Raw genomic sequence first — 23719 nt, 5'->3', positions numbered from 1 at the left:
ACAAAAATGAATCATGAGTTATGAATGTAAGGTAAATATTATGTTGATATTAAAACCCCATGCAAGCATGCATGAAGCACTCTAGCACTGGTCATGGAATTTCTGAGAAATGTTAAACGCCATGCAACACGCTCTGCTTACCTTACAGCATGCTCTACATACAGCATGCTCTGCATACAGCATGCTCTGCATACAGCATGCTCTGCATACAACATGCTCTGCATACAGCATGCTCTGCATTCAGCATGCTCTGCATACAACATGCTCTACATACAGCATGCTCTGCATACAACATGCTCTGCATACAGCATGCTCTGCATTCAGCATGCTCTGCATACAACATGCTCTGCATACAGCATGCTCTGCATACAACATGCTCTACATACAGCATGCTCTGCATACAGCATGCTCTGCATACAACATGCTCTGCATACCTTACCGCATGCTTCTCAGTCATACATCTTTGGTTGTTGCCAACTCACTAGACTGTCAAGCAGTTTCATAATGTTGCCTTCTAGTCTGCTGCTTTTGCACCATTGAAACCCTCACTGAGAGAACTTAACTTTTCTCGGATATGGTCCCTGTAGATGAGAAAGTGCTTTTCTCCCTCCTTCTGATATTCCCTTGAGGACTCTGTCATTTGGAGAGGAGCCTTTAGCTGCGTAGCCTCCTATGGACTTTTATTTAAGCATACCATGCTTCCAGGGAAGGTAATGGTTCCACTTCAGTCACTAACCCCGTCTGTTACCACACCTGCTCCCATAGACCTTGAGCTGTGTTGCAAGACATGCAGTCCAAGCTTAGTCCTTGTTAAAGGATTTTTTGTTTACGGAGTCAGTATGTCACTGGGAAGACGTTCAACAACCAGCAGAAGTGACTTGTTGTGACGCAGTGCGGCAACCTCAGCAACCCGATAAGGAGTTGTCTGTACGACCCAGACAGTCTAGACAGCTTCGGGTTGTCACTGTACTTCCTCGCTTCCCCATGGTTGACAGTTCACAGACTGTGCAGCAGTACCATGATCTTGTGTCCGGCTCCGTCAGACGACTGGCTTTTAAGAGCTCCCACAAGTCGTCGCTGTCTGGAGATTCTCAGATGGACTATGGATCTGACCAAGGAACTGGGCCTCCTGGTCAATTTTGAGGAGTCTCAGCTCATCCCATCCCAGACCATTGTCTCCCTGGGTATGGATCTTCAGAGTCGAGCTTTTCGGGCTTTTCCGTCGGCCCCAAGGATCTTCCAAGCCCTAGAATGCATCCAGAGCATGCTGAGAAGGAACCGATGCTCAGTCAGGTAGTGGATGAGTCTAACAGGGACACTTTCATCGCTGGCCCTGTTCATCGTGTTAGGGAGAATCCACCTCCCCCCCTTCAGTATCATCTAGCTGCTCACTGGATAAAGGACATGACGCTAGAGACGGTCTCAGTTCCTGTTTCCGAAGAGAGGAGGTCTTCTCTCGCGTGGTGTAAGAACAGCTTTCTTCTCAAGGAAGTCTACCTTTGGCTGTTCAGAAACCCGACCGCCGTCTCCTCTCGGACACATCAGACACGGGCTGGGGTGCGACTTTGGACGGACAGGAATGATCGAGAACATGGAATCAGGAGCAAAGGACACTTCACATCAATTGCAGGAGTTGTTGGCGGTTCTTCTGGCCTTGATAAACTTCAAGTCCCTCCAGCTTAACAAAGTGGTGGAGGTGGACTCTGACAACACCACAGCCCTGGCTTACACCTTCAAGCAGGGAGGGACTCTTTCGTGAAGTTGTTCTAGATCGCAAGGGACCTCCTCATCTGGTCTAAAGATCGAAAGCTCACGCTGGTAACGAGGTTCATTCAGGGCGGTATGAATGTCATGGCAGATCACCTCAGCCGGAAGGGTCAGGTCATCCCCACAGAGTGGACCCTTCACAAGAATGTTTGCAGCAGACTTTGGGCCCTGTGGGGTCAGCCAACCATAGATCTGTTCGCTACCTCGATAACCTAGAGACTCCTATTGTATTGTTCTCCGATTCCAGACCCAGCAGCAGTTCACGTGGATGCTTTTCTGCTGGATTGGTTCCATCTCGACCTGTATGCATTCCCGCCGTTCAAGATTGTCAACAGGGTACTTCAGAAGTTCTCCTCTCGCAAAGGGACACGGCTGACGTTGGTTGGCTCCGCTCTGGCCCGCGAGAGAATGGTTCTTAGAGGTACTGCAATGGCTGGTCGACATTCCCAGGACTCTTCCTCTAGGAGTGAACCTTCTACGTCTACCTCACGTAAAGAAGGTACACCCGAACCTCCACGCTCTTCGTCTGACTGCCTTCAGACTTTCGAAAGACTCTCAAGAGCTAGGGGCTTTTCGAAGGAGGCAGCCAGAGCGATTGCCAAAGCAAGGAGAACATCCACTCTCAGAATCTATCAGTCTCTAGGGGAAGTCTTCCGTAGCTGGTACAAGACCAATGCAGTTTCCTCAACCAGTACCACTGTAACCCAGATTGCTGACTTCCTGTTATATCTAAGGAAAGTAAGATCCCTTTCAGCTCCTACGATCAAGGGTTACAGAAGTATGTTGGCAGCGGTTTTCCGCCACAGAGGCTTGGATCTTTCCACCAACAAAGATCTACAGGACCTCCCTAGGTCTTTTGAGACCTCAAAGGAACGTCGGTTGTCCACTCCAGGCTGGAATCTAGACGTGGTCCTAAGGTTCCTTATGTCATCAAGATTTGAACCTCTCCAATCAGCCTCTTTTTAGGACCTCACATTAAAAATTCTTTTCCTCGTGTGCTTGACAACAGCTAAAAGAGTAAGTGAGATCCACGCCTTCAGCAGGATCATTGTTTTCACATCTGAAACGGCTACATGTTCCTTGCAGCTCGGTTTTTGCTAAACGAGCTTCCTTCACGTCCTTGGCCTAAGTCGTTCGAGATCCCAAGCCTGTCCAACTTGGTGGGGAATGAACTGGAGAGAGTACTTTGCCCAGTTAGAGCTCTTAGGTACTATCTAAAAAGGTCTTAACCTTTACAAGGACAATCAGAAGCCTTATAGTGTGCTATCAAGAAACCTTCTTTTCCAAGTTCTAAGAACTCAGTTTCTTACTATTCAGGCTTCTGATTAGAGAAACACATTCTCATCTGAAGGAAGAAGACCTTGCTTTGCTGAAGGTAAGGACACATGAAGTGGGAGCTGTGGCTACTTCAGTGGCCTTCAAACAGAGCCATTCTCTGCAGAGTGTTATGGATGCAACCTATTGGAGAAGCAAGTCAGTGTTCGCATCATTCTATCTCAAAGATGTCCAGTCTCTTTACGAGTACTGCTACACCCTGGGACCATTCGTAGCAACGAATGCAGTAGTAGGCGAGGGCTCAGCCACTACATTCCCATAATCCCATAACCTTTTAACCTTTCTCTTGAATACTTTTTATGGGTTGTACGGTCGGCTAAGAAGCCTTCCACATCCTTGTTGATTTGGCGGGTGGTCAATTCTTTCTTGAGAAGCGCCGAGGTTAAAGGTTGTGATGAGGTCCTTTAGTATGGGTTGCAGCCCTGTATACTTTAGCACCTTTGAGTTGATTCAGCCTTCCAAGAGGAACGCTGCGCTCAGTAAGGAAGACGATCTTATTAAAGGCAGAGTAACGGTTCAAGTCGACTTCCTTACCAGGTACTTATTATTTCATTGTTATTGTGGATAACTGATTATATGAAATACGGGATACTTAGCTATCCTTTAGTCTTGTACACTGGTTTTTCACCCACCCCCCTGGGTGTGAATCAGCTACATGATTATCGGGTAAGTTTAATATTGAAAAATGTTATTTTCATTAGTAAAATAAATTTTTGAATATACTTACCCGATAATCATGATTTAATTGACCCACCCTTCCTCCTCATAGAGAACCAGTGGACCGAGGAAAAAGTGAGGTGGCGTCAACAACAAGTACTGTAGTACCTGGCCACAGGTGGCGCTTGTGAGTACACCCCCTTCTAGTATAGTGATAGCTGGCGTATCCCTCCCGTAGAATTCTGTCGGGCAACGGAGTTAACAGCTACATGATTATCGGGTAAGTATATTCAAAAATTTATTTTACTAATGAAAATAACATCTTTCAAACGAAAGACGATAAAATTGGAAGGTCAATAAGTATAGTTTTGAAATATGGCCGTTCAGAGTTTTTCTTTGTGTTTTTACAAAGACAATATTTATAAATTATGATTATTATGAATTTTATATTCCTTTTTGGATGTTAATAAACCAAAACTGTTGTTTGACATAATATAATGATAAATTAAGGTCGCTTTGGCCAATGTAGTGCTTCTTGAGGTTTCAGGACCCCTCTGACTTTTCCTAACCTCTCTCTCCCTTACTAACCCCACTAATATCGATGATATGTAAATATTAGAGCAAATTTTCTTCTTCTGTATGTTAGCGAGATGTTTTGATTGTCTTTTCCTCTTTTGCTGGATGAAATTCATGCCAACACAGAAAAAGAGATGTTAAAGTAATTAAAAGTCAAAGGTCAAACTCAAATGTTTTGTAATTTTATGAAGATTATTATTAAATCATGATTGTTCCAACACAGAGTACTTACCTAGAACTACTTTCTTAGGAGTTACTGGTAACTTTCCCAACCGACCAGAATTTTGTGTAGTTTACCCTATTCCCATTTTCTATGGGTGACCTCAGGCAGAGTGATACTCGCCCTGAGGTGACCCGTGGTCGGAGAGTGTGCTAGTTCAGGTCGTGCTCCTCAGTAAGTTTCTGGTCGCGACGTGATTCACATCTCGCCGCGCTCTCTCTTACCCAGTGCGACCCTTTGTGTTCACCATGTGGTTCCTGTGCCCGTATCCTTACCCCTTTCCCTTGTGTCCCTGTGTCTCTTGGTGTGTTAGTGTTTTCATTATGGAGCATCCCCGCCGTTGCCCTGGCCCTGTGGCCGGTGAGTCTTGTGGGGCTTTCCTTTCGAAGCCCGAGGTTGACCCACACTCGCGTTGTTCATTATGTAGGGGCAAGGTATGCACCCCTACCGCCACGTGCTCGGAGTGCGAGTCTTGGGGCGAAATCCAGTGGGTTCTTTATGGGACTAAGAAGAAGAAGTCGGCCAAGAAATCGCCCAAGAAAGCTACTGCGTCCTCTGCTTTGGTGTCTCCAGATGCCTCGTCGGAACGTGGCTCCCTTTCATCTTCCCCTACCCAGAGTAGGGGACGAGGTAAGTCCGTTGCGGGGAAGCGACCCATTGTCCCTCCCCAGGAGTCTGAATTACCTGTGGGGGAAGCTACTTATGTGATACAGGCATGTGTGGGACCTGAGGGAAGTGCGGGAGTGTGTGTGGGAGACAAGGTCCTGGTGCCCGCAGGGCCCGTCTCTACCGAAGACCCTATGTGGGGAAAGTCAGGTACTACCTCTTCTCCCCTATCTTGGGCATGTGTTTCAGGTACTTCGCCCGGCGGGGGGGGGGGGGGGGGATGCCGAGAAAGGCCATTCGTCGAATTCGGACCCCGCCGTTTGGGATCTCCCTAGAACACCCTGCAGGTCACCCTTCAGGCTCGAAGAGGAGTTTGACCTTTGGATCGCCCGGAAGAACATTCCTCGGTCCCCCCCAGCGCCCTTGGCGATGCTTCCGCCCGTCTTCCTGCAGCCTGCGGAACCAGAGATTCGTCATGGAGTCCCCCCCGCGGAATTGGACGTCTCAGGTGGTTCGGCTGATTCCCTCTCCTCCTCCTCGTCTTCCTCGTCCGCAGATTCATCGTCATCAGAGGACGATACCAGGTCCGCGAGGAGGAAACGCGAGAGGTCCAGGAAAAAGAAGTAGTCCCGCTCCCGTTCAAGACAGAAGAAGAAGGAGTCCAGGCCATCTAAGAAGAAGGCGAAGAGGAGTAAGTCGAAGGATTGGGTGAGTATCACGGTGCCCCGGAGCGAGCTGTTTAAGGTCACCACAGCCGCGGCCGCTTCCGGGTGGCTCCCTAGAGCCTCGTCCTCACCGTCTCTCCCCTCCTTCTCCTCCTACGGACAAGAACCTGACCGAGGGAGGCCTTTCCAAGCTCCCCGTGATGCGCCTAAGTTGACGAAGGCCTCCGCTGCCCCTACTCTGCGGCTCCATCATGTGGAAGGCGGAACGCCAGCCATGGGCTCCTTGGCTGACTTCATTAAGCCCCAAGGGCGCCCTACGGCCAGGGATATTCCCACAGATGCGAGGACGCCCGCAGGGCAAGGTAATCCCATGACTGATACCTTCGCCTCTGCGAGTCCGCCCGTGACACGGGCAGGCCCATCCAACGTTAGCCCCCCCAACCGTCACCGATGATACTCGTGCTGAGGGACTGGTGACAGAGGCCCTGGTTGAGGGAGGAGAGTGCTCGTCCGATGACATCTCCTACCGCAAGGTGTTGGCCCTCATAAGGCGGCACCATCGGCTGGATGAACCCATGCCCACCACTGAACAGGCCTGGCTCTCCGGACTTAGCAGGCTGGTGGAGAACCCTATACAGCAAAAGCCCTCCTTAGCTCTACCCTTAGCTCCTGACGTAAAGCTGGGTATGGAGCATATTGACAAATTCTTGGACGGCCTGGCGGACACCCCTAGGAGTCAAAGTGCCTCGAAGCTGCTTCCAGGACTGAGGGCACAGAAGAGGTTTTACATGCCGGAAGGTCGTCAGGGAGGACCCCGCGCAACGGAGACAGCCATTACCTCAATGAACCAGGGTGCCGCTGAAGACAGAACATCCACGGCCCCTGTGTGTTTTTCCCCTTCGGAGACCTCCATGATGGAGGACATGGCCCAGGACTTAGTTTACGTGTCCTCCTGGTTGGACTGGTGGGCCTGCACGTTGGTTGGCTTTCAGTCCTCTCATGATTTGTCCCTACCAGAAAACCAAACCTTATTGAGAGAGCTGATTAGCTCAGGGGGCAAAGCCCTAAAATTCTTATCCTATCAATCCCTCTCCCAGGCTACCAATTAGGTCCTGAGGAAGAGAGACACTATTCTCAGCAAATTAGTGAGGAAACTCCCTGACCGGGAAGCAAGAAGATTGAGAAATTCCTCGATCTGGGACGAGGCAATCTTTCCCCTTAAGTTAGTGGACGAGACGATGGAACGGGTGAGGAAGATGAAGGACGTGGGAGACCATAGACCTCCCCCAATAAGGCGCCCACCTCACAGGAGACCCTCCGTGGACGCCCCTCACCCTTCCCGTTCATCCCCGGCCCAACCTAGAGGAGAGCCCCCTTCGGCTCCCTGGCTGCAAACAACTCAGCCCCCCCGTAGAGGTACCACAGCACCCCAGTCTAACTTTAGACCGTCCTTCGGGAACTCAAGAAGAGGTCGGTCCGGACGCCCCTCCAGAAGGAGATAGGAGGCGAGGCCCCCTACTCCTACACGAGCCTCAAGTAGGGGGATTCCTCAGACACACTTGGCAAGCATGGCGTGATTACGGTGCAGATCCCTGGACGGTGACAATCCTGAGGGAAGGTTACAGACTACCCTTCTTAGCAGAACCTCCCCCGCTTATTCCAGCCTGTCAGGCGGAGTGGTTGATACCCAAGGACCCCTTGAAACGGGCAGCTTTGCAGGAACAAGTGTCGTCCATGATCTCCAAGGGAGCGTTGGAACTAGTCGAAGAGCCCGGCCCGGGGTTCTACAGCAGGCTCTTCCTGGTGGAGAAGGCGGAGAAGGCGACAGGGGGATGGAGGCCGGTAATAGACCTGTCGGCCCTCAATAAGTTTGTGGCGAAAACCGAGTTCAAGATGGACACTGCCAAGACAGTGTTGGCTGCCTTGAGGGAAGGGGACTTCATGATATCCCTGGACCTCAAGGACGCCTACTTCCAAATCCCCGTCCATCCCTCCTGCAGGAAGTTTCTCAGGATAAAGTGGGATTCCCGAGTGCTACAATTCAAGACCCTTTGCTTTGGACTGTCGACGGCTCCTCAAGTGTTTACAAGAGTCTTCACGACGGTCTCCGTATGGGCACACGAGCAGGGCATCCGTCTGATCCGGTACCTGGACGATTGGTTGCTTCTTTCAGCCTCAAAGGAAGAATTGAAGGAACATGGCGCGAAGTTACTTCGTCTCTGCGAGGAGTTGGGCATCACGGTCAACGTAGAGAAGTCCCAACTGATCCCCTCCACCAGGATGACCTACTTGGGGATGGTCCTGGACACCCGACTAGTGAGAGCCTTCCCCTCGTTGGAGAGATTGGAGAACCTAGAGTGAGTTCTGCAACCCTATCTGTTGGACCAACCCAGGAGGGCCAAGGATTGGCAGAGGTTGCTGGGCCACCTAGTGTCCTTGGAAAAGTTAGTGCCACAAGGGAGACTCAAACTTCGAGCGGTGCAGTGGAACCTGAAGGAACACTGGACCCAGGGGAGAAATCCCCACAAACTGGTTCCGGTCTCCCCAGAAACGAAGGTAGTCTTGCAGTGGTGGCACGACAGGAGGAACACCGAGTTGGGGATGCCCTTCGCACCCGACCCTCCGGAAGTCTTATTGTTTACGGATGCGTCGAAGGAAGGTTGGGGCGCTCACCTACTCAACCAATCGACAAAGGGAAAATGGTCGAGCGAGGAAGCAAGGCACCACATAAACGTGCTAGAGATGATGGCTGTGCTGAGGGCGAGTCAAGAATTTGTTCATCTCCTCCGGGGGAACACAGTGGCGTTGATGTGCGACAACGCCACAGTAGTAGCCTACGTAAAGAAGAAAGGGGGTCTAAAGTCGAAAGAACTATGCTCGTTATCGACAGTAACTTCTAGAATGGACGGCAGAAGAAGGGATCGAGTTCACAGCAAGGTTCATCCCGGGAAAGAGGAACGTCCTGGCAGACGGCCTCAGCAGAGTAGGCCAGGTAATAGGGTCAGAGTGGACTCTACACCCAAGGATAGCTCAGTCAGTCATACTGAAATGGGGTTCCCCAGTAGTAGACCTTTTCGCCACAAGTCTGAACGCCCAATTCCCCGTGTTCTGTTATCCAGTCCCAGATCCGTCAGCGTCGTTCGAGGACGCCTTCCAACACCCTTGGGACGGCCTCGATGTGTACGCCTTCCCCCCCTCCGGAATGATATGACAAGTACTCAACAGAGTAAGGACAACAGCCAACCTTTAGATGACTTTGGTCGCGCCTTGGTGGCCAGAGAGGGAGTGGTTCGCAGACCTAAAAGAACTGGCCCTTCTTCCTCCTTGGCCGCTCCCGGACAGGCCAGACCTTCTTCGTCAACCCCACTTCCAAAGGTTTCATGAAAACCCTCGGTCCCTCCGCCTTCACGCGTGGAGGTTATCAAGCGGCTTCTAAAGAAAGATGGATTCTCATCGAGGACCGCGACGAGGATTTCGGGTTACTTAAGGCGTTCCTCTATCGCTGTCTACCAAGCGAAATGGGCAGTCTTCTCGAAATGGTGCGCTTCCCGGAATATCAAACCCTTGGGGGCCTCGATCCACGACGTGGCGGACTTCCTAGTGTTTCTCAGGGACGATTTGGGCTCTTCCATTCCAGCATTCCAGCAATAAAAGGAGTGAGGGCAGCGTTAGGTCGAGTCTTCCTCCTGAAGGGCATTGACCTGGGAACCTCCCGGCACATCTCGATGCTCATCAGGAGCTTTGAGCAGTCTTGCCCCCCACAGGAGGTGAGGGTACCGCAGTGGGACCTAGCCATAGTACTCAAAGCCCTGTCAGAACCTCCCTTTGAGCCCTTCAAGGACATCCTGGATAAGGAGCTCACCCTCAAAACGGTCTTCCTCTTAGCCCTGGCTTCGGCGAAGAGGTTTAGTGAGTTGCATGGATTATCGTACGAGGTTTCACACTCAAAAGGATGGCGGATGGCGGGAGGCCTCGTTTAGGTTCGTCCCTAACTTTGTGGCCAAAACGCAGAACCCAGCCTGTTGGGACCCTCGGTTCGAGGGCTTTTCGGTCCCAGCGATCCCTCGGTCGGACAACCCTAAAGACTTACTCTTATGCCCGGTCAGAGCAGTAAGAAAATACCTTGAAAGGACTTCCAGACTCCGACCTGAAATCAAGAGTTTATTCGTCTCGACCGGTCAGGTGAAGAAACCAGTCTCCAAGAACTCAATCTTCTTTTGGTTGCGATAGGTGAGCAAGAGAGCTTACGATGCTTCGGGAACCCCTCTCCCAGGCAGGCCAAGGCCTCATGATATTAGGGGTCTTGGCACCTCCCTAGCGTTTGAGAAGAACATGGCCGTGGGCCAAATTCTGAAAGCGGGTACCTGGTCCAGACAGTCCACTTTCACGGAACATTACCTGAAGGACTGCTCTAGGAAATCCTGGGACTGGTTCAACCTTGGCCCAGTCATATCGGCCCTGCAAAAGATTTGAAGGTCATGGCCCCAGGGAAACCGGGGGTGGTAAGCCATGAGAGACACGTTCATCCCTTACCTTTCCCCCTTATCATCCTTCCCCTTACCCTTAATCCCCGGCGTGGGCGTGACTCAAGAGGCCCTGGCGGCCAGGATATACGTCTTCAGCAAGAAATACGTCTCAGAAGTAATGGTACAGAGGTAAGCCACTTAGACACACACTAAGTTAGTTTTTTGGGTAGTTTCCCCTATTTTTCATTGTTTTCTAGTAGGGGTTATCGGAACCTAGTTCCCCTTCGAGGTTCCCTTTTTCGCCTGCTCGTGCTCCTAACCTTCAGACCCTAGACCCTGCAGGACACTCCCTCCTCCTAAAGTTTAAGTCTCCTAAGAAAGTAGTTCTAGGTAAGTACTCTGTGTTGGAACAAATCACAAATTTTTAAGTAATTTGTATTTTTCCTAACATACTTACCTAGAACTACTTTCGGGTTATGGCCCGCCCATCCTTCCCCGAGGGTCCTGCAGGGTTGAGGAGAACCTTTTTTGCTACGAAACTTACTGAGGAGCACGACCTGAACTAGCACGCTCTCCGACCCCGGGTCGCCTCAGGGCGCGTATCACTCTGCCTGAGGTCACCCATAGAAAATGGGAAAAGGGTAAACTACACAAAATTCTGGTCGGTTGGGAAAGAGTTACCAGTAACTCCTAAGAAAGTAGTTCTAGGTAAGTATGTTAGGAAAAATACAAATTACTTAAAAATTTTTGATTTATTATGAATTTTATATTCCATTTTGAGTATTGATAAACAAAAACTATTATGTTTATTATAATTCAATCATAAATGAAGATCCGTATACCCAATATCTTGCTTCTTTAGGTTCGAGGTCCCCTCCTACCTTTTCCTAGTTTCTCTCTGCTCTTCTTCTACTTCTTCTTTATCTTTGTCTGCATCTCCTCCCACTTCTATGTGGGGTCGATGTTTCTGACCAGCTTTCTCCATATACCTCTGTTCCACACTTCATCACCGGTTAATCCCTTTGATCGAAGGTCCTCCTTGATAGTTTCTCTCTGCTCTAACTCCGCTAATATCGCCGATATTTTGCAAATATTAGAGCAAATTCTCTTCTGCATATTAGCGAGATATTTTGATTGTCTTATCCACTTTGGCATGATGAAATTCTTGTTAAAACAAAGAAAAAAAAAGACGTTAAAGCAAGGGAATGTCAAAGGTAAATCCAAACATCTATTCTCTCTGAGGTTTCTGCTAGCACTAAAGGCTTTAAGGCCATGTTGTGTAATGAGTTGTGGCGCAAGGAATGCTAAGAGGTGCCATTGTTCATAGTTTATTTAATATTAGTATATAATGATTACAAACATTTACGATAACTACTGAAATGCTGCATTTTCTTGTACGGATCAACTTCTTTGGCTTATTGAGTTACTTTTACTAATTACCCTGTAACTACGAAAGTAAGGAATTTGGACAAAATATTTTGTATATGCATTTTCCATTGCCATACAGAACTCCTTAAATTTTTTCATGATTTTTGAGTTTTTCTCCCTTTACTTTTGTACAGCATATTGGCTCACCGGCCATCCTGCTGAATAAACTGACCTTTGACTTGAAGTCATTTCTGCTCGTTTGGCCTGTTGACCCCGAACTTCCCTTAGATGCGAACACTGTCACTTCTAGAGAAGCAGCGGCACCCTTCACCAAGGGAGTGTGTCTCATTGCTGCCTGCGACAACTCATACCTTCTTTGGGGTGTTTGGGTCTCCCTGTTTAAGGAATGACTTGCAAGAGTGCTGCTGTTAGAGGCACAACAAGAGTGCACGGCCCTCTGATAGACTTCTTTTGCCCTTAGCTGGAGCTCTCTCTGCTTCTGCTCGCCTTCATTCCTGCAGCTCTAGAATTGGAATGAGAGCATTTGCAGACAGATTCCCCTCGGGGATACCAGTCGGGGGACCCCTTTGGTGTGAACCCAAAAACCTACTTTGTTTTCGTTTCACAGGTTGAGTTCTATGTTGACCTTCAACTTGAGCTTAAGCTCGTTTACTAGAAGCAGAGCACACTGCTCGGAGGTGTGTTGCCAGGTGTCAGGCGTCCTTCCCGTTTGCAGGTAAAACGCCCTTCGCCAGCTGCTGGTGTCGGGCGACTATCTTGTTCTCGAGAAAGGTCCCCTTCCCCTGAGTGGTTGCCCCCCCTGGGGGCTTACGCAAGCATTTGCTCGATTCATTAATGCCTCGCTCATGCACTTCAGACTATTGCTTCTTGGAGGTAGACGACAATGGAGTTAGGTGGCTGCTCGCAGATCCTGCATCTCGCTGTTGTACTCTCAGGGTACAAGATGGTTGATGCCTAGTGAGTTTTGTGAGCAATTTTCCTTTGGGGTCATATTACCGTAGACGGTGATGCCTGCTAGCCGCTTGCGGTCGCCCCCTTTCCCATCTACGAGTCTCGAAGGCTATAACACTTCAAGGATATTGCTTACATCGTACCTGTTGGGTACAACAAAGCTCATAGAGTTCATTGAGGCCAGGCCCTTCAGGCCCAGTGCCTTGTGGTTTCGACCTCTCACGAGGGAGAACCTGCTGTTCTTTTAGATCAGCACATCCTTATTCACCTCCATGTCAGCGAATACCTCCTCAAACCATCATGAGACAATAAGATGGCTGGTGAGATACAGAATTATAGAAAAAATTAAAATTATTAAGAAACTGAAATTCTAAAAAGGTGATTTTTTTTTTGGGATACAAACTTAGGTAATGTAAGGTGAGTATAGAAATAAGAAATTGTTTTAAAGTTTTGTTCTATATCTTTTGGGATTAGTATTTTATAATTTATTTTTTCTTAGCTGACCTAGCTTTTATTATTATTATTATTATTATTATTATTATTGTTATTATATTAAGTGTGGTTGGAAAAGTGTATGGTCGAGTGCTAATTGATAGGATCAAGGATGAAATCGAGGATGCAACCTTAGAAGTATAGGGTGGTTTTAGAAGAGGTGTGGTATGTATGGATCAGATTTTTACAGTTAGGCAGATATGCAAGGAATATTTAGCAAAAGGTAAGGAGATGTACACTGCATTTATGGATATGGAAAACTCTTATGATAGACATGATAGGGAAGCAATGTTGATTGTGATGAGGTGGAATGGAATTTGTGGCAGGTTGTTGCAAGCAGCAAAGCGTTTATACATAAGCAGTACAACATGTTTTAGGATAGGAAGTGGAGTGAGTGAGTAGTTTTTAGTGAGAGAGGGACTGAGACAGGGATGTATGATGTTACCATGGTTGCTCAATTAGTGACAGAGTTCGGGAGTGTGTGAGAGAAGGAAGTTGAGAGTTAATGTAGGTAAGAGTAAGGTAATGAAATGGACAAAAAGGGAGGATGGTACTAGGTGAAATTTCATGTTGTGAATGAAGTGTTAATTAAGTAAGTAGATCAGTTTAAGTACTTGGGGTCTGTCATTGCTGCAAATGGTGGAGTGGAAGCAAATGTACGCCAGAGAATGTAAGAAGGATGTAAATTGTTAGGGGTAGTGAAGGGAGTGGTGAAGAATAGAGTGTTAGAAATGAATATAAAGAGAGTTCTGTATGAGAAAGTGATTTTACCAACTCTGATGTATGGACTGGAGTTGTGGGGAATGAAAGTAACGGAGAGACAAATTGAATGTGTTAATGACGACGTGTCTGAGGAGTATGGTTGGTGGATCTTGATTAGATAGGGTTAGCAGCTAGATACATATGAATGTGTTTAAGTGGTTTGGTCATGCAGAGAGAAAGGAAAATGGCCTTCTGCTGAAGTAGGTGATGAATGCATGAGTTGATGGGAGAAGTACAAGAGGAAGGCCAAGGTTTGGGTGGATGGATGAAGTGAAGAAAGATCTAGATGATAGGAGGATAGATATGAGAGAGGCAAAAAGGGCATGCTAGAAATAGGAAAGAATGGCGGGCAATTGTGACGCAATTCCAATAGGCCCTGTTGCTTCCTCTGGTTGCCTTGGTGACCACTGAAGTAGCAGCAGTAGGGGATTCAGCATATGAAGCTACATTTGAGGTGGATAATAGGGAAGGGTTGGCTGTGGCACCCTAGCAGTACAGTATCAACCAAACTCGGCTGAATCCCTCGTCAGGCTGGGAGAAGCTAAGAGAACTAAAGTTCCCCTTTTGTTGTTTTTTTTTCTTTATGTCGGCTGCCTCCCAAAATCGGGTGAAGTACCTTGGTAGATAGAGATGATATTATTACTATAAGCTAAGCTATAAGCTTAGTTGGAAAAGCAAGATGTTGCAAGCCCAAGGGCTTCAACAGGAAAAAATAACCCAGTGAATAAAAGAAACAAGAAATAAGTCAACTACAAGAGAAGTAATAAACAATCAAAATAAAATATTTTGAAAACAGTAATAACATTAAATTAGATATTTCTTATGTAAATAATAAACAATCAAAATAAAATATTTTGAAATCAGTAATAACATTAAATTAGATATTTCTTATGTAAATTATAAAAACTTAGATAAAACAAGAGGAAGAGAGATAAGATAGAACAATGTGCCCAAGTGTGCCCTCAAGCAAGAGAACTCTAATCCAATACTGTGGAAAGGATAGGCCAGACTATTTGGTGTATGTGTAGGGAACAACAAAATGAACCGTAACCAGAGAGAGGGATCCAATGTAGTACTGTCTGGCCAGTCAAAGGACTCAATAACTCTCTGGCAGTAGTATCTCAACTGGTGGCTGGTGGCCTGGCCAACCTACTTCCTATAATTGGTTTTCAATTAAATTTGCCGTAATGCACAAAACATCCTAAGTTTGAAGGTACCTCTTGTTTCCAAAGGAAAATTTAGATAATGAAAGTGTTATAACTCATTCTTGTCGTAAGTAGAGGCATTGTTATTTTTTTTGTGAATACAGTATTTCTTTGAAATAGAAAAGTTTTCAAGCATTTTTAAATGTGCATGTGCAATACATACTACTATGAGAGTACATGTAAATGAATTTGCATTTTGTTTATTTTGATGTATTATGAACAGTTGTAAAATGAAAATGTTTTTTATAGGACCTTACTCAGGGGCGAAAGCTTGGCGACGGCAGCTTTGGGGTGGTGCGTAGCGGAGAGTGGGTGACGTCAAGTGGTAAAGTTAAAGAGGTGAATCCTATGTAACATTGTTATTATTTTAACCTTCAGCTTAAAATTTGTTAAAGCAGACCCCGAGTTGAGAGATAGTTGTATATTGTGTTTAGATTGGCTTCATGGTGGTCATAAAACTGTCTTATGAGTTGAAGGTTTTCTATTGTTTGAGGTAATTACCTTATTGTTTGTGTAGAAGCAATTTTTGGTATTGTGATTTTTAATGGCTGTTATTAAAAGAATAATTGCACATACAGTATTAAATTTCAGTGTGAAAATTTTTTCAGCTTGCATATCTGCAGTATTTACAGTTCTCAACTTACTCCATTGTAGGTGTATATTTTTATTATATTTTTATTAATATTCTTGCTTTTGAAATAGAGCATTATATGTATAAATCTAATATATTTTACAAAAATCAACATTGGTACGCCTAATTACAATTGGCCATGTAAAGCATATAATTTATTTGTTTGGTGTGATATTTTACTATTACTTTACTAGCAACAGATGAAATTATCCATATCATTACAGTAAAATACTTGTTAACATGGTATTTTATCATGTCTTATATAAGAATCCTCAGTTATATATACACCAACCAATTCCTTTCCAACTACAAGTTCCAAATTCCTCCCTTAAAGGGAGCGGGAAACTTCCTTTCTTTTAAATAGGTTAACATCTGGCTTAGAAATAGGTAAACGTTTTGAATAACTTACCCAAAGACTTATCCCCAAAGAAAGAATATTAGTAGAAATAGGCGCATGCACTACATAAGGGACTTGCGTAGCCAAGGAAGATTGAGTACTGTTTATGCAAATTATTTAGAGCTTCAAAACCTCATGTTCAGGCAATAAAAGGGAATGCATTATACAAAATTGTTAATGCAAAAGTATGAAACTAAAATTTCACTACAGAATAAATGCAGCCTGCCTATGCTACAACTAAAGGAATGAGATATCTAAAGGGCGGAAGTTGGAAGGGGATGTTGTTTAACCTCTTAGTCTACCGGCTCATCTTTCCGGTCATACCGGTGCTTTGCTTGTGTCATAGCAAATTTTTTTTTTTTTCACTTTTTGTAGCTGAAGAATTAATGGCACCTGAATGCTAAGAAGTTTAATTAAAATATTGGAGTTAATTTTAGTTTAAAGGTTAGGTTTTCATGAACTAAACAGCCATAGATTCTCTGAAAGCCAATCATTAGGGGATTTTGCCTGATTTAAGGTTACTGAAGGGGTCTTATTCTTATGCAATTTTTGTGTAAGTTATGTAGTACATGTGTGTTCATCTATTTTTTTACAGGTCGCAGTTAAGATACTAAAACAAGATGTGATTCATGTGCCTGGTGCGCTTGATGATTTCATCCGGGAAGTCCAGGCAATGCATCAGCTATCCCACCCAAACCTTATACAGTAAGTTAGGACTATATTTGCATCATTAATGCATTCACTCCATTTGATCTTGTCTTTATTGAAATCACAAAGATACATTATTCAAGTTTTCTTCACCTTTGTAGCATTGGTATGTTTCCTTTTTCTAATTTGAAAATAGTTTTGTTTTTTAAATTATGATAAACAGTGCAGAGCTTTGTTCTCATTTTATTATCTGTTAAGAATGTTTTGCACGAATTAACAGGACTCAAGAACTACTGTATACAGTACTGTACCTCATAAATGAGAATTATAAATTAGCAAGCACTCTGTAGTTGGGCACATTCTTCTTTTCTTTGCAGGTTATTTGGTATTGTTCTCTGCAACCCTCTGATGATGGTTACAGAGTTAGCTCCACTTGGTTCTCTCTTGGATTATTTGAGAAAACAAAATAGTCAAGTTCCCATCACATGTAAGTTCAGTTTAAGCATGATTGATCATCAGCAAGATTTGTGTATGTGCTACTATTCTATTAATTGTTTCGTAACCGAAATACAAACCACGCTATTTACATAGGGGGGTTTACTTTCGGCGTAGCTGAAATTGACGAGTCATTAGATTTTAACGAGGGTTTACTACCCCCGCGCTAGTTAGCAGGGGTAGGGGAGGGGTAGCTTGCTACCCCTCCCCCCCTCACACACCGGTGAAATGTCTCCCTTCAGTTTTGGCTCGGACGATGTACAGTCATGCCTGTCTTCGTCCTCGCTTGGCAGCCATTATATGTTTTGTCTTTACTTAATCACTTACTTTTCTTATACAGGTACTCAATATATATGTAAACATATTTTCGTGTTTATGTATATATTTGAGTATAGAAATCAGTAAGTTTCCTTTTCAGAGTTCGTGCTTGTGTGTGTAGTGTACGATATCTCCGTGGAGCCCTCGGCAGTTAGGCCACCACGGTGTAATTTCATGGGTCGCGACGAGTTTGACTACGGTCTCTCTCTCTCTCTCTCTCTCTCTCTCTCTCTCTCTCTCTCTCTCTCTCTCTCTCTCTCTCTCTCTCGAGGTCGTTCACCCTTTACTACGTTTTACCTTTACTACGTCTGGGTAGCTTCCTTCCCCTGTGGGTGGGGTTGCTACGCCGTACATTTTGTCTCAATTAGTTTATGAATCTAATTGTATTTGTTGACTTTTCAGCTTTTTGTAGAACGATTCCTTTCGGGGTTTTCGTTCTTTATTTAGTGAACATTCATATTTGAATTACATAATTATAATTGTTATAATTCTGTGTTTGTTACAGCTCTCCTTCCGTGAGTGTAAGTGGTTTTGAGGGCACGTGCCTGTTGTGTTATTCTTGTGTTCTTTTCCCTCGGGATTCCTCTTCGGAGTCTTCCCAGGGGAACGAATGTTTACTAATGACTTTTGTTTTTTTATTTTCACAGTTAACGATCTAGTTTTGTTTGTGTAATGTGACAACGAAGCGAGCTGTCTTGTTGGGGCCTGGGGAGTCTGCTGTTGCTGCCTCCCCTATAGATCTTCGTCAGGGGCGTGTCTCCTTCTCCTGGAAGTGCTCCCGTGACGACTGACAGCTCTCCAGTTCATTTTAGAACACTCAGGAGGCTCGCCTCCTTGGGTGGGTAACTTCCCTTCCGAGGGAAGTTTTCCCGTCCAGGCTTGAGTTTTTTCCCTTCTGGGGGGGAACTCCTCTTGCCTTTATTTTGTGCCTGGTCCTCCAGCGGTTGTGCTCTTGGTGCTGAGCGACCGCTTTTGTAACCTTGCTCAAGGGGCTGAGCGGTGTCAAGCTTGGACTATGGATTTCGTGCGACTATGCTCTTGGTGCTGAGCGGTCGCACCTGCAGTTACGCTCAAGGGGCTGGGCAACTGCAGGAGCCCCTCTTCGGAGGATTGCTCTTTTTAGGTCACTGGCTGACCCGTCTCTTCTGCTGATGTTGCTGAAGGCTCAGTCCCCTTCGGGGGGCTTCCGAGCCCTACGGTCTCTCCTGCGAGTGCTTCTCCCCCGGGGGGGAGTTCACCACAGAGACACCTCTTCGGAGGACTCCATCTGCTGTTGTTGCTGATGTTGCTGAAGGCTCAGTCCCCTTCGGGGGGCTTACGAGCCCTACGGTCTCTCCTGCAAGTGCTTCTCCCCCGGGGGGGAAGTTCACCACAGAGACTCCTCTTCGGAGGACTCCGTCTGCTGTTGTTGCTGAAGGCTCAAACCCCTTCGGGGGGCAGCTGAGCCCTACGGTCTCTCCCGCGAGTGCTTCTCTCCCGAGGGGGAGTGCACCACAGAGACTCCTCTTCGGAGGCGTCCTCCTGCTGTTGTTGCTGAAGCCTCTGTCCCCATCGGGGGGCAGTTGAGCCTACGGTCTCTCCTGCGAGTGCTTCTCCCCTGGGGGGGAGTTCACCACAGAGACTCCTCTTTGGAGGACTCCTCCTGCTGTTGTTGCTGTTGTTGCTGAGGGCTCAGTTTCCCTTTGGGGACAGCTGATGCCTACGGTCTCTCCTGCCAGTGACTCTTCCCCTCGGGGGAGGTCACGTTCAGAGACTCTTCTTCGGAGGTCGGAGGGTGTTGCACCTGTCCGAGGTCGTCTTCATCTTTGTTCGACGTTCTCCGCAGAGGACCCTCCTCGACGAATATCGACCGTTGCAGCTGCTACTCCTGCCAGACCTTCTAGTCTTCACCTCCGTTCCTGGACGCAGATGCGCAGTGGGCGCCAACACACCCCGTTTACAACGGGCACCGGTACCTTTGGGTCTAAGGGGCTTATTCCACAGTGTGGGTAAGTCCCTTAAGTGCCAGGTTTTTTCCTGCGCGCCCACGATATCCTGCGCGCAGTAGCGCTCTAGCGCTCGCCTGCTGTGGACCACAATCTCCAGTAGTTGAGTCTCACTGTAGATCTTCTTCCTGCTCGCCAGCGCTCACCTGTTCTTCTGTCCTTCTGTGCGCCAGCTCTCTTCAGTTCCCCAGCGCACATCTGCGCGCCCTTTCCTGCTACGCGCCATGGGCGCCAACGGTTTCCTGAACGCCCACGATCGCCTGCTTGCCAGCACGCATCAGCACTGCCCTTCCTGATGCACCTGCGCGCCCTCTGATTAGCGCGATGCGCGCTAACGTTCGCCCTCTCGCCCATGATCTATCAGATCTGGGCGCAGGCAAGAAGTTTTCCTTCTCGCCGACAACCTTCTCTAGTCTCTTACGTGTCAGCGATCTCCTACGCGCCCGCGCGATTCTTTGCCTGCGCGCTAGCCTTTTTAACGCACCACCGCTCGCCAACGCGCCGTCGCTTGCCTACGCGCCGTCGCTTGCCTACGCGCCATCGCTTGCCTACGCGCCATCGCTTGCCAATGCGCCTTCACTCGCCTACGGACCATCGCTCGCCAAGACGCGCCATCGCCCGCCTATGCGCCATCGGTCTCCCAGACACCTGCGCTCGCCCACATGCGCACCCATGTTCGCCTGCGCGCGAACCAATGGTTTTCCATCGCGCGAGTGCCAGCGCGATTCCCGCCAGTGAGCCATCGCTTGCCTACGCGACATCGTTCGCCTGCGCACTTTCGGATGCCGACCGCCAGCGCTCGCCCTTCCAACCACGCTCGCCCCCCTTTTGCGCTCCCTCGCGCAATTTCGTCTGCGCTCCCTCGCGCACTTTCGTCTGCGCTCCCTCGCGCACTTTCGTCTGCGCGCTCTCGCGCCCACGCACCTGCGTGCCCGCACACGGGCACATCCACGTTCGCCCACGCGCGAACCATCGATTTACCATCGCGCGAGCACCAGGGCGATTGCGACCGCGATTCCCGTCGGGGTTTCGCATCACGGGCAACCTGGCGAGTCTTCTGGAGTGCGTACTTCCAGAACACGGTCTTCACCCCGTAACGCAGAGCATGGCTCGTGCAAGAGCGGAAAGATTCTTCAGGGTGGTCTGAACAACATTCTTCTTTCCAGAACCTGGTTTAGCCCTTCCTCCCCACCATTCCCTGGAAGGGACTTGCCAGGGAGTTTTTCTTTCGAGATTTCTCCGCCGGGCAGGGGGTGACTGGGTTATCCCTTCCTTCACCATTTCGGGGAAGGGACTTACCAGGCCTTTCCCTCTCCGATTGTGACCCGAGGATTTGTACAAGGAAGCTCCAGGAAGATCATGGGTACTTTCCTTCTCTCGGGCTCAAGCACCTTTGCGTTCCATTGCCAAGTTTCGAACTTGCGGGCAAACTCGATGTTGGAGCATCTTGACGCAGTGACCTAGGGCTTCCTCTCGGGTGTCCCATCCGTGGATGTCGATAAGCTCAGACACACTTCCATCTTTGGGAAGAGCTTGTTTGAGCCCAAGGACAGAGAAATGGACAGCTGTTGTGCGGAGGAAGTCGAATCCCGTGTTCACTCCTCCAAGGCGCTTACTTCCAGACCCTGCAAGCCTCCGACGCCTCTTCATACAGCCTCGTCAGCCTAGGTTATCGGAACCGGCTACGGCAGCTAAGACAAGGTGTACAATAACAGTCCCCTCCTGTCAAGGACAGGTAGGACGGGAAGTTCTCCTGGGGAGGCATAATCCTAGAGGGAGCGGCCGAGTTCACAAACTCTAGGATTCCTGCACGATCTCCGTGATCAGCCAAGGATATTGCGCCTCGCTCTTAACATCTCTCCTCCACTGACAGTGAATCCAGTGTCGCTGAGCCTCTATGCCTTGGGGTCGGCAAGAGGTTTGCCCGTTGGGCAGAAGGAGTCATGCTTTAGGAGAGTGTCCTCCATAGGGTCGTCGATGGCTTCTTCCCCGGCCTCTTCAGTCGATCCTTTCTTGTAGGAAAGCATCTGAGACGGGAGTTCCGTCATCGACCTCTCAGCTCTGATCGAGTTTGTCGAACAAACTTCGTCCAGCGTGAAACAGCAGAGTCGATCAGACTGGTAGCGAGACCACAAGACTCCTTATGCCCTGGATCGGAAGGACGGGTACTTCCAGGTCCCATTCCATCCATCTTCCAGGAGGCACTTGGAATTCAGCCTAGACTACAAATGTACCTGTTTATGATTCTGTGTGGCGATCCCGCCGCAGCATCGCAGGTTTTCACCAGAGAACTCTCCCTGCTTTCCTCATGGCCACTCAGGAGCAGGCTTCCGCCTCCTTCGCTTTTTGGAGGTCTGGCCAACTCCGGTAGTCTCGGGTTCGACCTTCTTCGACACCGAGACAAGCTTCCGCGACTTTACCAAGATCGAGGGATCATGGTAATTAGCAAGGAGCCTTCTCTACTTCTACCTCAACATCTGGAATATCTAGCCATGATATTGACTCCTTCTCCGAGCCTTTCCCTTCAGTTGACTGTGGCAAGGCTGAGGAGAGTCGCAGAACCTTTTCTCAGTCAAGGAGAGCTTTCAGCCCTATCCTGGGACGTTTCCTGGGTCTCCTTTCCTCATTGACCCGTCTAAGTCCCGAACGGTCGCCTCAGGATAAGTTCCCTGTTAGGCGGCCCAAGTTCCTGTGGAATCAAAGCAACGATTAACCGGACTTCCTGGCCCCTATGGGACCAGCGGAATGATTAGACCTGCAATGGTGGTTGACCTATGGAAACCTCTTGCTTGAGAGTGGATCTTCTCGTCCTTTCCCCGCATTTGATGCTGTTCTCGGACTCGTCAAATAAAAGGTGGGGGGGGGGGAATGTTCTGGATCAGGTCTATGGCCAGGACCTGAAAGGTACCTCCATATCATTCAGGTAGGCTTAGAGGCCGTAGTCTGGCCCTTCTACAGATCCTACAGATCCTACCGAGTCTCTCTGTGTGCGACAACTCCATGGTACTGGCGTATTCCAACTAGCAGGGAGGTACATTTTCATACTTTCGCATCTTGCAGTAGGTATTGTGGCGGGATGTTGCAAAACAACCCCCACACCCTTGAATCTTACTTCTGACAATTGTCTCCGCAACACAAACTTTCCCCTGACGTTATCATAAACTGGACTCTTAGACTGAAGGGCAACAAAAACAAAACATGACCTTAAAACTATATTTCTCAAAACTTAAAACTAAATCAATAACCATCCCCATTCAAATTATCAACACTTGAAACTAATCAAAAACTTAACACAAAATAACATAATATATAATAACCAAAAGCACCATTCATATAACCCGCAAAAACCCTAACAGACTTAAAATTATCCCATACACCAAAACCAATATTTGTTTGTGTGGACGTCTTTGTCCACACAAGGGCTAACAGTACTTTTATAGCCCAACCACAGCTCTCTAGCTACCGTAACACTGACAAATGTTATTCCATAATTGCATTAATCATCATCATCATCATCATCACAATCCATATTATCAGTGATCCAAACGGAAAATCCTTCAAACGGGCTGGGTCATTAGGGCATCAAAATCAAGAAAATCGTTCAGTGCAATCAAATCATATTCCTAATCGTAGTCCAGGTCATCAACGGTTGCGTAATCCAAGAGCAGTCTTAATACAATCTAATACAGGCCAGGTCATCAACAATACATCCACTTTCAAAAAACTTGGGTCTCTCCAAAGGAGGAATCACTTACGAACACTTCTAGCTAACTGAACTATCGCACTATAATCAAAGATAAATAATAAATTGTTCCTATCATTCACAATCACGACAAGCAAAGATAAACAAAACTGTACTTACTCAGAATATAAAAATCACTTCCACGCTGGTCAAAAAAAAATAATAATCCAGCATTCACAACAGCCTCTAGCTGCAGTCGAAATCAAAATAAGCATTCTCCCAAGACATTCACCACTGTCGTAACCTAACTAAAACGTAAACAAACAATCTTTGTACCAACAGTCTTTCTCACCACAAACGACCGATACACTAACTACTTTCGCTCACTAACACACTCTCTCTCTCTCTCTCTCTCTCTCTCTCTCTCTCTCTCTCTCTCTCTCTCTCTCTCTCTCTCTCTCTCTCTCTCTCT

The 23719-nt window shown here is 47.5% G+C and overlaps 1 protein-coding gene across 1 annotated transcript in view; it reads left to right on the top strand.

Annotated features, from left to right (window-relative positions):
* The window catches only part of Ack (activated Cdc42 kinase), a 69186-nt gene extending 50933 nt beyond the window's left edge, over positions 1 to 18253 (top strand). Inside the window, exons 4-7 of the mRNA XM_068363073.1 lie at positions 15341 to 15430; positions 16715 to 16824; positions 17145 to 17254; positions 18228 to 18253. Of these exons, the coding sequence (XP_068219174.1) occupies positions 15341 to 15430; positions 16715 to 16824; positions 17145 to 17254; positions 18228 to 18253 (336 nt within the window). The remainder of the gene's footprint in view (positions 1 to 15340; positions 15431 to 16714; positions 16825 to 17144; positions 17255 to 18227) is intronic.
* Positions 18254 to 23719: the final 5466 nt, after the last annotated feature.

This window comes from Palaemon carinicauda, chromosome 39, assembly GCF_036898095.1.
Source record: "Palaemon carinicauda isolate YSFRI2023 chromosome 39, ASM3689809v2, whole genome shotgun sequence".
Taxonomy (NCBI): domain Eukaryota; kingdom Metazoa; phylum Arthropoda; class Malacostraca; order Decapoda; family Palaemonidae; genus Palaemon; species Palaemon carinicauda.
Note: the sequence above shows the minus strand (reverse complement) of the source record. Positions and strands in the feature narration are given on the sequence as shown.